At 38.1% G+C, this 17,123-nt stretch overlaps 1 protein-coding gene across 2 annotated transcripts in view; it reads left to right on the forward strand.

Annotated features, from left to right (window-relative positions):
* Positions 1–493: 493 nt before the first annotated feature.
* ARID1B (AT-rich interaction domain 1B) overlaps positions 494–17,123 on the forward strand; it is a 313,144-nt gene continuing 296,514 nt past the window's right edge. For both annotated transcript variants that reach the window (XM_009281433.1, XM_009281435.1), the window contains exons 1-2: positions 494–572; positions 1,276–1,470. In XM_009281433.1, the coding sequence (XP_009279708.1) occupies positions 1,285–1,470 (186 nt within the window). In that variant the 5' untranslated portion in view covers positions 494–572; positions 1,276–1,284. The remainder of the gene's footprint in view (positions 573–1,275; positions 1,471–17,123) is intronic.

Raw genomic sequence — 17,123 nt, forward strand, 5'->3', positions numbered from 1 at the left:
AGTGACTACTTTGGAGAGCACATACATACATTTGTGTGTATAGGGGGGAAAAAAAGCCACAGTGTCTTAGTAGTACAAACAGCAATGAGAAGAAACAGGGATGGGAGGGGGGAAATGTAATTTATTGTCATACTAACTATTACGTCAGAATACAATAGCCAGAAAGGACTTGTAGAAGCCGTGTTACATAGGAGGCTTTAAAATGAAACTGGTCAACAGTACGCTGTAGGAAAACATGTACAAAATGTGCTATGGGAAGGAATCCTGTTACTGGTGGGAGGGTGGGCTGGCAGGGTGAATTAAGAGGTCTTTTTCCCTGGGAGGAGGCGCGGGGGGATGTGTGTCTTCCACAAAGATGAGATTGTGATAGGCTTTTTAAAAGATTTTTCCCCCCTTTCTTCCGTGAATATAATTGGCACTCAGGAATTAAAAAATGGATGTCATATTAACAGTACAGTGCTGCGCTTGACAAAATATGATATTTTTTCTGGTTCAGTTAGTGCTCAGTAATAAAACATGAGAGTAATACCACAGAATGCTTGACACCCGTCCTGAAACTGTTACGGTGCTTGGTAAGTGCTGCCAAAAGTCTAAAAATAAAACTTTCCTCCCTTGCTTCCCCTCCCCCTCCATCAGTGATTGCAGTTTGGATTTTCTAAGGTCTATTAAGGAGGCAAATAAACTTCCGTGTAAAATGTGGGTTATGACTTGCCTTTTGATCTGGAAACTTATTAATGCACACGATAGCAATATGAAAACGCTGAAATACAGCGTTCTGTATGCATTGCACTTCTTGGAAACTTTATTTTCTTTCCACTTTCCCTTTTTTCAAGGTAAGAAAACAGATGTTTTCTCAAGGTTAAATGGCTTGTCCACTACTTGTGTCTCTCTTGATAGACACTGTTTTATTTATGTTTAAACATTGAAGTGATGCTAATCAGTTTGCAACAGTATACTTAATTATTTCTTGAACTGAAATTTATTGGGCAGTTTTTCTGCTTTTTCTGTAGGTAAGAGACAACCTTAAGTTTTGAGTGCAAAATTTTTTATTTATTTTGTTTTAAATGCAATGGAAGTCCCAAACTCACCGTTCAAAACCTCATCTAATTAACATGAGAACCAGAGTATGGTACTTTGCCTGTTTGTACGTCAAGTCAGTATTCGGTGTATAAAGCATTGAGAAAATGTGTATAGTTTGCCCGCGGTAAGCATGACTATTCCGACCTTTTTCTTTCCGTATCTTAAAAGTATTTCTTTGCTTGTGTTTAACAACAGGGCAGTCCAATGGATCCAATGGTCATGAAGAGACCTCAGTTGTACGGCATGGGCAATAACCCTCACTCTCAGACGCAGCAGAGCAGCCCCTACCCCGGGCAGTCCTACGGCCCTCCCGGCCCCCAGCGCTATCCCGTGGGAATGCAGGGCCGAGCCCCGGCAGCCATGGGAGGAATGCAGTATCCACAGCAACAGGTTTGTGGAGGATTTTTCTGCGTTGCTTTGGTTTCCCTCCTCTCCTTCTCTTCCTTTCTGACACTGTGGTGACACAGAGGGTGCGAGAAAAAAATATTCAGAAATAAGTATTTCTCATGCAGAAGGAGGGTGAAGGACTGGTTTAGAAGTAAATAAATTATGTTGACAGCGTGAATGTTTTCCGAAACTCCATACAGTCAGAAAAAAGTTTACTTTGGTGCTGGTATCTTTGGAGAGAGAAGTATGTCAAACGCCATCAGTTTTCTTTTTCTTCCAGTTGACACCATTTAGCCTTGTATATTTTTGGTTGGTTGGTTGGTTTTTTTTTTTTTTTAAATTATCTTTCTTTCTGGCTTAGATACATTTACATGTAAGATGAAAACCTAGAGCTGACATCAATGCAGCAAGACTAGTGTTGTCCAGTGCATACACAAATGTTACGTATTTACATCAGCTGTTTGTTGTTGTGGGTTTGGGTTGGTTTTTTTTTTCTTCTCTCATCTTTTTGGTAGGAGCCTGTAGCTTTTCCTATGTTTTTCCCTTTACCAACTCTTTAAAGTCAGGATTTTTTTTTTTTTTTTTTGTATCAGAGGACATAGAAATGTAAGAATCTCCTTTTATCTACTTGGATTTCACTGTTGATGGTGACCTCTTCTGCCTTTTTCCTACCCTTTTAAAGAAAGTCAATTCTAATGTTCATACCATATACTAAGGAAGATGCAGTAGTTTTCTAGAGGGGAGGGATAAATCAAGGTTATCCAGAAGTTATATTTTGCTAATTTTTTTTTTTAATTAGGGTTAGGATTGTGAGTATATGCAATGGGAGCTCTATACTTTGTTGTGAGCACAACAAACGGTTATCTTGATCGTTAATGGGAAAGAACATTTTTGTGCAACTGACTAGTTGCGGATCAGCTTCTTTATGTCATTTATTGTTAAATATTGAGAAGAAAATACAATTTTGGACTCCTAGCAGATAGGTGCCCGGTTAATTCTAGTTATCACCCATCCACCAGGACAGGATGTTCATCAGGTGGTTAATTAAATAAGTTTCAAATATACTAGTTCGGTGAATAGTACCTTTATCGACAGCTTTCTTTTTTATTCTTTTCTGTTGTTAAATAGATACGTACTTGCAAGGAAGAGATCAATTTGTTTAGAAACATCAAACAATATGTTTGGTCACTAGCTTTACACAGCAAAGCGTTTTGTCAGTTGTAAAAGGAGGTGAAATTGGAAAAAGGAGGCTTTATTTTTCTCTGTGTGTCTGTAGCCAAAATGAAGTTATTAAAACATATTTTTAATTTTAAAATGAGTTATTCTGTGTTATGTGGAGATGAGTGTTGAATTTTCACTTCATTTGCTAATTGCTTGAGAATTGTAAATTACCCGTCAGCAGGCAGTGACCTGGCACAGTGATTGGCTGCCGGCCCTATCCGTCTTCTCACAGCATTAATATAATTGGCTGAGCAGCAGCACAGTTCTGAGCTAATGCTCTTTGGGGAAAAAGTGAGAGGATAATTATGACATTGAATTTTTATTGAACGGACATCACCACCTAGGCATGATTTTGTTTTGGACAGCCTCCAAAGCTTCGTGTGTTTGGTTTGTGAACCTCTAATGATCTGAATCCAGTTCTTTTCATATTGCTCATATATTACCACCTTTCTACAAAGGATTAAAATGCAGGAATGCAGGTTTGTAAATTGAATTGCCAACTTACCAGCTGAGTGGTAAGTTGTCTTTGGCACAGGATGCCACAGTTTGATTCCTGGCTGGATTTTTACTCCTGTGACATGAATATTAAATAACGAGAGCCTAGCTATGCTTGTTAAAATTGGCTGTGTAGCATGTACCTACTTCTAGATATAATATATATAAAATAAATAGTATTGCCAGAAGTTTCAGAAGATGAATCTCAGCACTTTCTGGAAATTGGAGTCCTTTACAGTGTCACATTGAATTTATCAAAAGCGCAAGGCACTTCCGAAAACTTGATTGTTTAAAAAATACTGGGCCTTAAACACATACAGTGCTCAGATTTAAGTATTGTGCAGAGAGAGCGTTGGGTAGACGGGTTATGAGGGTGGAAGTGCCACACTGTAGGAAAGGTGGGAAACATCGATGGGGAAGGTTGTTCTTATTTTAAGTTACAGTCTGCTGTTGCCCAAAGATAGCCGAGGGTGTCAGTTCTGTTTCTTTGGATGAAATGAGAAGGCTTTTTGGTAGGCTGTGAAGATTTTTGAATTTTGAAGAAGACCTTGAAATGTTAAGTCTGGCTCTTTGTCAGCGAGTGTTGTGGCTTGAGGTTAGAACTATGGGACTTGACAGATTTTAACTTGCAGGCTCTGCTGCAGGATGCTGCAAATGAAGAAATAAAGATGAAAAACAACACCCTAAAGATCCAGCTAAAATTAATGGAAATGGTAGAAATGAAGATAATTGCCTAGATGTAGGTAGCTGGCCTATGTCATGTTGCAGCAGAGAATAGTTTGTTCCAGCCTGCAGCCCAGAGGTGGAGGAGAGAGCTCGCAGGAAGGGAAGCCTCTGGCATAAGCAGTGAAAGATTAAAGAGCATGAAAAAGATGAAATGTTATCAGGTGCAGTCATTCTACATATCTGCAGCATGGGTGTCAGGCATGGCCTGCTAACCTGTTGAAAAAGTGATATCAACGTAATGCTGCAGATGTTCTCTTACAACTGCTGTTTGGTCTAGGCATGCTTGATACCAAACAGGAGGATGCAAATAAGACCCCACATTTTCTTAACATTCTGTGTGGAAATCGCAGGATATTGAAGAGAGTACGGAAAGTATGGGATATGTTCTGTGACATGGCTGCAAAGGATGCTGTGAAGAGAGAAACCAGATCTCCTAAGCATTTGAGCTTGGAACTCATCTCTCATGAGTTATCAATGACGAGCCTCAGAACAAAACACTAAGCCTTATACAAGGGGCAAAATTTGAAATGCAGACAATCTTTTTGCATTACTCACTAATATAACTAAAGATAAAGAGGTTGAGATATATACGTAGGCATGTAGGAAAGAGAGGTAAAACTGTGATGAAGCTAATGGTAACCTGAGGTTTTCTCTTTCTTCTCCAATGCTTGACAACAGAGACCCAGATTTATCATGTGAAGATGGGTGATTGCTTGTTGTGACAAAACGCTAAGCAATCTGAAGAATGCTGCAGCATTTTGTCAAACCTTAAGGGTATGTCCAGTTAACTCAGTGTGAGTCAAATAAATACATAAAGCACTTGGACTGATTTGGGTAAAATTGTCTTAATGGGTTAGGAGATTAAAAATCAAGTTATTCTGCACCTGTATAAAAGGGGAAGTGTAAGAGAGGAAGGTGTTACTAAAGGAGTCATATACTTAATTTATAGGACTGCAGACATGACAGTTTATGTCTCTTTTGTCGGTAGGCATAAATATGTATGGTGAATGAATTACTTACAAAGAGATTTTTATGTTGTTAGGAAAACTTCTGGGTTTTCATCTCTTTCCCGTCCTCTTTCAGTGGGAGGGGCGGGGAAAGGAAGCAAGGGAAAGCTGGGAGCAACTTGACCTGTGCCTATGTTGTCAGTTTTCAACGATTGAAACACAAGGTGCAACAAGGCCAGTGTTTGCATCCCAGGGTTTTAAAATGCTGGTCCTGCATGTAAATCTCAATCCTGCTATCTCATCATCTCATGTACTCTCTCTCCTGGTTTGCATGGGATGACTGTAATTTTAGGATTATTAGCACTCCTCACCCAGGACTTCAGGGAGAGCGCAGTATGTATGTAAAAACAGAAAGCAGAAAAACATACTTTCAGGTTTAACTTTCAGTTTCTAATCTCTTAGATATTTCTTGGAATTACGAAGAGGTGATGTCAAAATTGAAAATCCTAATATGCAGGGATACTCAGCACCTGCAAACTTCGGGCTTGATTTTTGCAATACATTTCACTATAGTGTGAGTAATAAGATCTGATTATAAAGACAATAATTTCCTTTTCATTTAACTTCTTTTTCTCCCCCCACCCCTTTTGGACCTCAGTCAAGCAAGTGATGATGCCCTAATCAGTTTCTGGCTTTGGTTCGATTGCCCTGTCAAAGTGTTTTCTGTGCTTTAGTGCTGTGTGCTGTAGGAAAGCCTTCTGCTACTTTGTAAAAATATTTTTGCTAAAACTAGAAATACCTCAGAGTACTTATTAAAATATGTTTTCTCTGCCATTGTCTGATCGTGTTGCTTTTTCATGTTAATAGCATGTAATACTTTCTTCTGTGCTGAATTTCATTAAGCTTAGAATTCAGCTGCTTGAAATACCCACGTATAGGTTTTGGAAGTTTTCAGCGAAGTCTGAAGGCTTGGATTTATGAATATGTTTGAAAGAATTGAATGGTGTGATATGCCTGTTGAATAAGATGATCATTGCTTAATTGATTTTTTTTTTTAGGATGCATTAAAATTCCTTGTGTACTTGATGGACTGGAACAACAACTTATTGTGTAAATAGGATCGTGTTGCTATAATGCATAGTAAATTCTTTATGAAAGGTAGTTGTGTGGATATGTGCAATAGCCATTCCTAATAGCTGTTTAAAATGGAGTACTTCAGTACTTTTTCGTTTCAGTACTGATCATGCAGTTACGAGGCTTGAGCCTCGGTCTATTCTTTCTCCCTTTTTTGCTATAGAAATACTATAAGATGAAAGGGTGCTAATCACTTGTCCCTTTAACATTTTTTATATTCTTGATTTGCAGAATTCAAAAATAAACGTTGTCAGTGTCATAGTTTTTAAGAGTGGAACTGTAAATATTCAGAGAAACATTTTTCTTTTTTTTAATGTACAGATTATTTTGAGAATTAAGGAAAATATGCTGCTTGGGTTTTGGTTGGTTGTCTTTTTTTAAGTCTTATGTGGCAGGTTTCAACTTGGAGTAACTTTTTTTTAAAGGGGCAGAGAAGTTGTAAGACCTCTGGGAATGTGCAGCAAGGATTTATTGTAATGGAAACTGCAAGTCAACCAGAACTATAGCAGCACCAATGTGATTACCTCATTTAGGAAAGGGTTTACAGTGCTTGTATTGGGTAATGTCCCAGATTGGAAATGTCAAATTTACGCCAAGGAAATCAATTGGCTGTTGGCTTGGCAGGTAGAGTTTTAAAGCTAGCAAACACAAATGTGTTTACTACGGCGTAGCTGGTTGTGTATGTGTTACTTTCTGAAATCATTTTAATTCTAGAAGATTGAAATATGCCAAGAAAGTGGGGCTTACTGTCTTGTTTTGCTCTGAACCATTAACTTAAAATGTGGTGCATCCATACAGCGAATACTAGCCAAGTGATACGTTTGTTGTCTTCTGTGTGTATAATTGCCCTCACCAGCTAGAAAATACTGAATAGATTGCAGGTTTTTGTGCTCCTAAGCGGCTTTTAGCACAGTTGATGTTAGTATTGGTTAGGGGAGCAGAGACAGAAAATAAGCAGGGTTATCATTTCTCAGTCTATTTATTTTGCAAGAACAGAGAACGAATCAATATGATTGAATCTCAAAAACAACCAGCAGAGGACAAAACATTAAGATGCGTTGTTTTTTCTTAAAGACTGATAGATCTATTTCATACACACAATAAAAAGGGAGCGTGAAGCTTTGATCAGCGTGTGCTTCAGAAGTACGTATTTCCAGATTTTTGTTTGATTTGCCTTGGGGTTTTTTGGGGGCTTTGTTTTTCTATTGTTTTTTTTGGGTTTTTTTGTGTGTGTCTTATTTTGGGGTTTTGTTTGTTTGTTTTGTTCATTTTGTTTTGCTTTTTTTTCCTGGGCATTTATTTGGAGCTCTCACTAGTAGATTAAGGACCTTCTTAGTAATTCCTGGAAAGCAGAAAGGTTGAAACTCTTAAAGATGAATCTTTTCTCAACCTCCTCTTCTATTAAAAACATGTAAATACTTTGAATTAAAATAATTCCTCAGTAAAATTTTATTTGAATGATATATATGCCATCCTGTTGAACTGCTATAAACTTCCAGCAAAAAACCCCTTCAATAAAATAAGTAGAAGAAATACTTCCTGGAGAGTGTAAAGTTTGAATCCTTCCTTTTATGAATCAGAAAAAAGGATGAGAAGTCATAGCTATTTGTCTTCCTTGTAAGGTCGTCTTTAAGAATGGATCTTTTGGTGATCAAGTGTTAATAATTGCAAAGAAAAGTTGCTGCTTTTTGTCATGTAAACAAATGGGATTTTTAAATTTCAGATTTAGGAAAATGCTAAATACTGTGCTTGTGCAGACTGTAGGAAAATGTTTAGCCTGGTTCTTTCTTTTTGGGTATACTAAGCCTCATTGACTAAATTGAAAAAAAGGCTGCTACTTTAGTTCATGGCAGGATAAGGCTTTATGTTGTATTGTCTCCTTTAGAATTATCCCTTCTATTGAGTGTAATTTACTCTATAGAGGGAGGTGAGCACAGATTACAGATAATCGTGGAATCAAATTTGACATAAGTTTGGGGTCTTTATGGTAGCTTAGCTCTTCATCTTAATGCTGGTCATCTGAGATTGTTTACCGAAGAAAATCCCTAAAGTAGCGGAATTGTATTATTATGGTAAATAGAAACATTTCAGTAGCTTCTATCATTTCTTTGAAACTGCGTGGAAAAAAATGTAGGTTGAAAGGGAAAAAGAACTGATCCTTCAGCTGGTGTGAGAAAGCTGGGAAATGAGACAGGGTCAACATATTTATCTGTTCAATTACTATGTACTGATGTTCAGTAAATGCTAATTTTTACATCCATCCTGGAGCAAATGGCAGGCTACATTTGTATAGAAAGTGCGTAAGAATCATCAGTGTACTATGCCAAATAAAATATATTTTTGTTACTGCTAAATGATTGTACTTCAGTTGGAATATTTAATAGCTGTAATCACATTTGTAATTCTGCTTGGAAGTGGGGGCATGAGAGAGGAAAACATACCAACCCTATGTGTTGGTGTTCTGAAAAAGATTGCTGTTAAGGAAGCAGCAGTTATTTTGTTGTTGAGAACTTGGTTTGCTAGCAGTATTAGCTGTCAGTCTACACTGGAGTCAGGTAGGAGATAGATTTTGGTGATCAGAAGTAGAGAACAGAGGACCGTTTGCTGCTTCACTAGGAAGATACAAAATCATTTACTTATGAACAGCTCATTTTACATGGCAGCAGGAGACAGGAGTTTATTTACATTTGAAGTAAAATAAGCATCTTACTTTAAGAAAAGGCTGCTGCATTACTCTATTCAACAGCTGCCATATAATGACTGTGCCAGGAGGGTTTTCAAGTGTAGGTAAGGAATAATTAACTGTTACTCCTAATAGTATAGTCATAGTAGTTTTCTGTTAATAATATTCATCAAAGAATAATTGGCACTCCAAATTACTGAAATGACATCCAGACCCATCATGCACACGCACGTTAAGATTTTTGTAACCATACTTTCTGTAATGTCCCCGGGGGGCAACTCAGCATTTTTTTTGAAGTCTTGGTATAAGTTTCTCAGAAGATACTGTCAATTGTCTGTAAATTTGAACTTACTCAGAGGAAGCAAGGGAGGCAACAGGGTTTGCTTTTTTAAAAATAGGGAGTGTGTTTCCCACAGCTGAAAATAGGGCTGAAGATGATAAGGTGAAGCCTGCCTGAAATCAGTGGGAAATTTGCTGTGACTTCAGTGGAACTACAATTTCACTTGGGGGCCAGGTTGTTGGGGTTGGGTGACTGGTCTTTAATTGACAGCAGCATAGGCAGAAACAGCCCTCTAAGTCAACTGAAGAGAAATTTCAGAATGAGACAGGCCAGTAACCTTCACTTTGGTGACCCTGGGACAGAATCAGGTAGCTTTCTTCTTGGAACAATAGACCTTTCAAGAAATACCTGATGTTTCGGTAGTTCAAGATTAGACTCCTATTGCTACTAGCAGTTTTGTTTTTTTTAAACTAAGATTTATGTTAGATTTAGTTTCAGCAATACTTAAGTAAAAATTAGTTTTACAGTAGCATAGTAAGTACTGCAAAAAATCAAAAGCATTTTCCACACCTTTTTTACGTAGTCAGTCTTAAATGACATGGGTCCCATGCAGTATAATCAAAGCTTGCTCAGCAACCTGCTTCAGTTTTGTATGTTTTATCACCTAAAACATTAAGACTTTTGTGGGAGTAGATGAGTTATAAAATCTTAAAAGAAAAATCTTAAATATGTTTAAGACTATTAACATTCTTTGTAGATAATTTTTTCTAAAACTCCATGCATTTTTTATATATTGCATTGCTCCTTGTAACTATACTAACTGGGGGCATATAAGGATCCTGGTGTAAATACTTTAAGCTTTTGGTGTTTTGTTGTTTTGCAAGACTGATGAAAGAAAGATTTAAGAACTTAAGGAATAACTTAAAGCTACAGCTCATTTAATTGTTGTAGGCTTTTATTCTTCTGCTACCTTGTGTGACCCCATTTTTGGGTGCTTCTCTGGTACTTGTGCTTCTTATTCATTGCTTTGCCTAAAATAGAACAAAAGTGTTAAATGCTTCATCCTTGCTGATAAGTATTTGATCTCTGAATCTTATAATGTCTTTGGGGGGTGGGGAAGAGGAGCAAGAAGAAAATAAGTGTCTGTTTTATTTCTTTATACACTCCATCCTTCCCCTCCTCTTCTGAACATTGTTTCTTAGTAATGCTTTTTGCATTTGTGTGTTGTTAAGAACAAGACACATAACAGGTAATAAACAATTTAGTGACTGGACAATATTAGAAAAGCATATTTGAATCTTATATTCAAATACACCTTTTGGAAAGTGGGTTAATTTGGCTTCGGTATATACGTCAAAGGGACAAATTATGCTTGCTGTTAGTTTGTTTCACAGAACAGTGATGAAGAGATTTCTGCATATTTCTTGGTAAACTGTAATATAACTTGTTTTTTGAGACAAGAGTCCAATCAAAATAAACAAGGTTTGTATAGCCACTTAGGGAAGATGTTGTTTTAATTACAGAAGTGACATTACTTATCTTGAGTCTATGTACATACATGTGTTTTACAGGCCATGTTGGCAAATATGTGTTTTACAGGACAGGTTAGCAAAACCGCCTTGTTCTTTTCACAGGATTGTCTCTCTCTCTCGGAACTGTTTCGTGCTGTGCAAGCGGTGTTCAGTAAAAACAAACATATGAGAGTCCGTGCCAAGAACAGATTGGGCCTGTGCACGGAGGAAGCAGGCAGGGCTGCTCAGCAAGGACCTCTGCTTTGAGCTCCTTCTGCCCCTTCTGAGTAACTACACTGCTCGCCTCCGCTGTCCCTCCTAACTTTTCCTGCTGGCAGCACTGAAAATTGGTGTTTTGACTCTTCCACCGTACTGGAGAGTATTTAAAAGGACGGATGCAAATTGACTAGTTTTGTGTTTTTCATTGGTTTAATTTTATTGCTGGTTGGCAAAACTGAAGAAAATCAGAGGCCAAGATATCCCCCTGCAGATTTGGGAAGTGTGTACTTAATAGATTTATGGCCCTTTTACGTTTGGAAAGTTGTCCTAGAGAGGAAACTTATTTCTAAAATGAACCTTAAGTTCTGCAGAAAATGATACCTTAGACCTTGCGTTCACCAAGGAAAAAAATTGTACCTGATGTTGGAGAGAAGGCAGGTGGGTTTTCAGTCCTTCGAGGTGGTGCTGTGAGAAATCCCATGTATCCTTCTCAAATTGAAGATTAAGTTTTATGACCTGAGTAAATTTGCAGTCTTGCAGCAAATGGTGAAGAATAGATTCAGTAAATGCCAAGACTGTGTGGGTACTTGGCCTTTCTTTTTTGATTTTATACATTACAAGAAAAATAATGTTTTCTAATATTGCTTTAGGCCAATAATGCAGGGGTTACACGAGGAGCATAACCACAAAAAGTAATTGAAGAATATCCAGGAAAAGATCAGATATACTTTGGGTGTATTGGGTGTAGGCTTTTCTTTCTTCTTTCTCTCTTGTGTTTTGTCATCCCATTTTTGTCTTTCACATATATAACTACCTAAAAATATGTTCCTATTCTTGGTGTGCATTAAGATCCTGTATATCAGAATAAAAACCTGACTAAATATCAGAACCCTGCGTATGTGTGAGTTGCTGTGTTTTTACTGGAGTTGCTTTAGACTTGCTTGCAGGAACTCTGAAACTTCTGCTTTCTATAAAGCTGTTTTTTTTTTTTTTTTTTAAAAGTTTGTAGCCCAGAGGATAAAATTGGTTATTGTTATGAAACCTGGTTGTAAGGCGGCTGTTTATAAGAGTGTGAAAAGATGCACGTTGCTTGTAGCGTTCTGCTTAGTGGAGAAAACATGTTTTTACTTGAAATGTATTTTTTATATGTGGACCTGATCTTAGGTATTCCACTTCCAGCTGTAGACAGGAATGACTGTGTCCCGAATCCTTCCACATAGTACACTTAAGTGTCCTCAAGATTTTTATAAATACTTGATGAGAGAAAAGACAACAGACTTTGGCACTTGTTAATCCTGTAGTAATAAAACGCTGCAAATGATAGCTTTTTAAAGTTGCATTGTGTTTTTGTTGGGTACTTTTTACTGCCTCAGAGATGCAAAATTTCACTAGGTTATTTGGCATTTTCAGTAGCATCTCTGAAAAAGCAAGGTGCAAGGTCTTAAATAATAGAGTTTGGTAAAAGGTGTGGAAAGGAGCAGGGGACTAGTAGAGAAGCAGTATCGGCAGTGCTAGCGCTGATTGTACAAGGAATGATCATCCACTTCCCGCATGTCAATAAAAATGCAGGAGAGCACCTTTCTTGACACAGGGGTTGCTGAAACATCAGTGCTGTCTTTTTTTGTAATACTCCTGTGGATGTTTTTGCACAAAGTGGTATCTGTCAGAGCTTGAAATATTCTTGCACAGTTCTCTTTGAACAGGTAGCACAGGACAAGTTCTAGCACATAGCTGCTTGACATGGGGCCGCCTACCGCAGGGAAGGAATGCCTTGCTTACATACATCTGACTTGATGTGCTAAGAACTTTGCCAGTCATTTTGCCGATTACATACTGGGCTGTAAATAATTACTGAACTTCCATTTTGAATCACAGCTTTTTTCTTTTTTTTTCTCCCCCGTTAAAGACAATGGCAGTGGAAAATATTGAGGATGCCATAACAGTTTGTGATTAGCCTAGAGATATTTTTACAGTGAATCTAACATAAATCTGCACATTTTTATTGCTACGCTGTCTTTGTTTTTGGAATGCAATATTTGCTCTCCCTGTGTTGCTTTCAGTGGTTCATCTAGTAATACACGTGGAGTGGAGTATGTCAAATTACAATTGAAAACAAATGTTGTGAACGGCTCACCTAAAGGATGCAATAAGAATACTAAGACTTAATGTTTTCCTTAAAGAGATGCCTTTTCTTTGTTATTTTCATACATTTGGTGAGAGATTGTAGCTGATATTTGAATAGAGGTTGAAAAAAGTGTAGTCTTGTTTTCGTACACTTGCTGGAGTTCTTTATCTACGCTGTTAACATCTTGTTTTGGAAATTGAGATATTCAGTCACCGGAATGTGATATGCTGTGAAAATCCCAATTGTGCTGAAAAAGGCAGAATGAATTGGGCGATAGGGCCCTTTGAAAGGACGTGAATTCACTCTTGTCCCATAATTTTTCCTGCGGTTGAAGTAAGGGTAAGTGCTTATTGGAGCAAGCAACATACAACAGTATATTTGTGTGCAGTTGCCTTGAGGGATTTTTCTCGTCTTTTTTCCTTAAGATTCCCTGTCTTGGGGTAACTTTTTCTGTTTAGCTGCAGGTGAAATGGGCCTTGCAAATATATTTGTCAGCTTAGACAGAGGTGTACGTGTTTGCCTTTATTGCTACGTTAATATTGTTAGTTACACTATATTTGCTCATGGAAAAATAAGTGAATAATGGAAGCCTGAAACCTTGTTCTGGATAGAGGTGTTATGGATGCTTGGTCAGTCTTTTGTTTGCTTTCCCTTCTGGGTGAGGAAACTGTATTGCTGGGGGGCTCCCTTTGAAACCCTGTTTGTGTTCAGGAACACCACCACTAGCCATTAGCTCTCCCATTGGTTTACATGATTTTTAGTGAAATTTGCCTAAGGTTGTGCTCTTCATGTCCATTTTGGCCTTATGGCTGCTGTTTCCAACTGGAAGGCACAGGAGGCTTCCCATTCGGCGGGGAGAGCTGCCTTCACAGGCAGTGGGAGAGGCTACCAGCCCTTCCTGTGGCAACCTGTCCCTTCGTGGAGTTATTTAGTGGAAAACTGCAGTGGTTATGAGCTGATCCGTCTCAAAGGTCTTCCTTCTGCTGGTGAGACAGTCGAGGTAAATGTAGTGACAGTAGGGCTGTAGAAAAATCTGGACCTGTATTACAAAAAATACACCTTGATGCAGCAGTCATTTGGATGGAGGTATGTTTTGGTAGCTATTGAGAAAAGAGTTACCATGTGAAAATAAGTGTGCAAATGCAAGTCATTAAAAAAAAAAAAAGTTGATAATCTTTCTCCTGAACGAAGCTGGTGACAGTACGTGACTGGCCACTGCTCTTTAGTGTCTTTGCCTGGACTTGACTCTTTGTCATACTTTTGGACACCCTACAGTACCGTTAATTTAGAATATGATGCTTCCTGAAACCATACTGCATATTGAAGCAGTGGCTTCTTTTTTTCTGGTATAGAACAAAATGACAGAATGTCTCAGAAATTTCAGGGTAGCAGAAATAAGTGGACTAAATCCATGCTATGGGATTGGAGGACTTCGGAGATGTGCTGCTTGAATTGCTCCACGGGCCAGAAAATACACCTAGACAGGCTTTTTCTGACCTAAAGAAAGGAAGGTATGGCTCACATTCTTGAGGCTGCTGAGACTCCCAGAAGATGATGACTAAGGGACATTCCCAAGTCTCAGAACTTCCCATGAGGTAGAAGAAAACCCACCTTTTCCATTCAGTGCAAGAAACCTAGCATCCCCCTCTTCCCCCTTCTCCTGCCCCCAGCCACATTCGGCTGTCCTGTCAGTCAGCTTTGGTGGAAGAATTCACATTAATAAGGTAGGGTTTTGATGATAGTTGCCAGGAGGCAGAAGCTTTTTAAAAGCCTCTTTATCCAGTTGACGTGCTCAAAAAGCCTTCCTTCCTGATAGGCAGGACAGAAACAAAGATCCTGGAAGTGACCTGCTGGTAGGGTGAGTAATTCAGTGTAGAAAGCTGTTGGGGTTTTGGAGAAACTAGTTATCGTCTGCGAAGGGAAGGGAGCGTGTTCTTTTGGCTGGGCTCCCACCAGAAGCGATTTGCTGGGGAGCACTTTGGCTTGGGTGGGTGGAAGACCTCTGGGCTGGGGCAATGGGGGTGGAGGGTAAGATTACAGGAACATGTAAGCACATGTTGAAACCTAAATCATGGTTTTGTGAACAAAAGTGATCAAGGTACCCAGCATGACAGGAGGGATAAAAAAAACCCGCCCTATTTAATTGCCTATACTCTAATGCTGGCAGCCAGGGTAATAAACAAGAGGAGCTGAAATTTCTCATTTACGATTATAAATTTCATCTACTTGGTATTACTTGAAATCTAGTGGGAAGGTTCACAGGATTGGAATGTTAAAATAAACGGTTATAACCTATTTAGAGAGAATTGAATGGGTAGAAGGGGAGGGAAAGTGGTACTCTATATGAAGAGCGGTATTATGTATTTCTGAATCACTGAGTACTCAAAAGCAAATGATCTTAAATGCTTCTGAGTTACTGTCCTGGCAGAGAAGGCAGGAGATGAGGGTACTAGCTAGTACCTACTAGATACCACTGAAATAAAGTAGAAGCAGGATGACCAGTCCTTTAAGAATGTTACTTGCATTGGGGAGGGCGGGGGGGGCAGGGACTGAACACCTTCTGCTGCCAATATTGAAACCCTTATGAATTTCTGTTAAAAACTGTGTGTGTGTAAATGCAGGTGACAGTTTGTCTGGAAAAGCATTTTATCTGAGGAATTCAAAGGCAAATGAAGAAGAACTGGTCACAGAAGTAAATTAGTGGTTTTTTAGTTGTAAGAACTATAGCTTGATTTAACTATGTTGTATGCAGAAAGAATTGAGCTCAAATAAGCCAACAACTTAAAATCCATGACCATGGATGTGTATAGATTGGTAGATATATTGTGTACACATACAAACACGTGTCTGTTACTTTCAGAGGGACAGCAACACAAAGACGGGAATGCTCATAAGCTAAATGGGTTGGGAGGAGGTTTTTTTCTATAGATGATAGTTGGAAAATGGCTTAAAGGTTTTTTACTAAATAAATAATTGAGGAAAAACTTAATTCTCTCCTGCTGTTTCTGTCTCCACCATCTGTCAGAATTTTAGAACTAGAGCTATTTCTTGTTCTGTTTAATAAGGATATTTTGAATGTGGATCAAGTTTATTTTAAAGTGGTTTCTTTAACTAACGAAGACCCGTTTTAAAAGGAGTCAAATTCCTTCAACTATAAATGAGCACTAATTGTGAATTTAAAAAATGATCTGGTAAGAAAGAAATGTTCTGTTTACCATTTTTCTAATGTAATAAGCATGTTAAATTTAAGAACTGAATAAATATTTGTTTAAGTACATAATTGCTTAAATAAGTGTGTGTGGACATTTAAGTACGTTTTTTCTGGTTAGCAAAAAGACTTGCCAAGCATAGTGTGAAAGCTAGAGCTGATAATAAGACAAAACAGAATAGTTACCAATCAGTGAGACTAAACCTTTCTTTAAAATCATAACAAAAAAATAATTAATGCAACGCAGGATTAAAATATATTACTCATACCAGATTTTCCTGCTTGCCAATTTAAATGAAGATAAGACCAGGCTAATATACAATACTTCGATTTGAATAAATCCACTGTGATCTAGGGACTAAAGTGCAGGTCCCATTTACGGGATATTGCTTTCTTCTGAAAAAGCAGTGACAGAGGCGGCTTTGAAGGTCATGGTAGATAATCAGTTGAGTGCAAGTTCCTTGTGCAATCCTGCAGTTTGAAAGCATTAATACGATATTTGGCTGAGTAAAAGAAAGTGATACTGGAAAACTGAATCTGGTTTTTGGTCCCTCAAAATGGCTAGTGGAGATGGAGCTTGGGTAAAGAATTAGAATGGCTGCAGGGAACTGGAGAATGTGGTTGATCGTAAGAATTCCCAAGAACTGAATAACCTTTTAGATTAAAAGGAGGTGATTCAGCTCTCTTGACCTGAATCTGTGTATGACTGAATATGTGGAACAGAAATTTTAAAGAAGAATTTTTCAGTACAGCATACAGATATATAGCATGGGCTATACTTTCACAGGCAAGGAAAGCACATTGACTGGAGAACTGTGGCCATGTGTGGATGCCATGTAAGGCTTGCTGTCTCCTTCGAGTGTTGCAGAGTATTTTCAAACAATCAAAGTAACCCCAAAAGATCTGAAAATTAACTTGGTCTTTAAAGTATTGAGTGACATGAATGTGAAAGCACTTCTGCGTTATTGCAATCAGAATATTTGTTTTTCTTTCGCTAATGAATCTCATGTTCCAACAATGTGGTCAATTTATTAAACCTGTAGCACATTGTTATGCCTTCAGAAACTAGGAACTTTAATTACTGAAAATAATGTAACGTGGTTCTTA

The sequence above is a fragment of the Aptenodytes forsteri genome, unplaced genomic scaffold, assembly GCF_000699145.1.
Source record: "Aptenodytes forsteri isolate BGI_AS27 unplaced genomic scaffold, ASM69914v1 Scaffold82, whole genome shotgun sequence".
NCBI classification, from domain to species: domain Eukaryota; kingdom Metazoa; phylum Chordata; class Aves; order Sphenisciformes; family Spheniscidae; genus Aptenodytes; species Aptenodytes forsteri.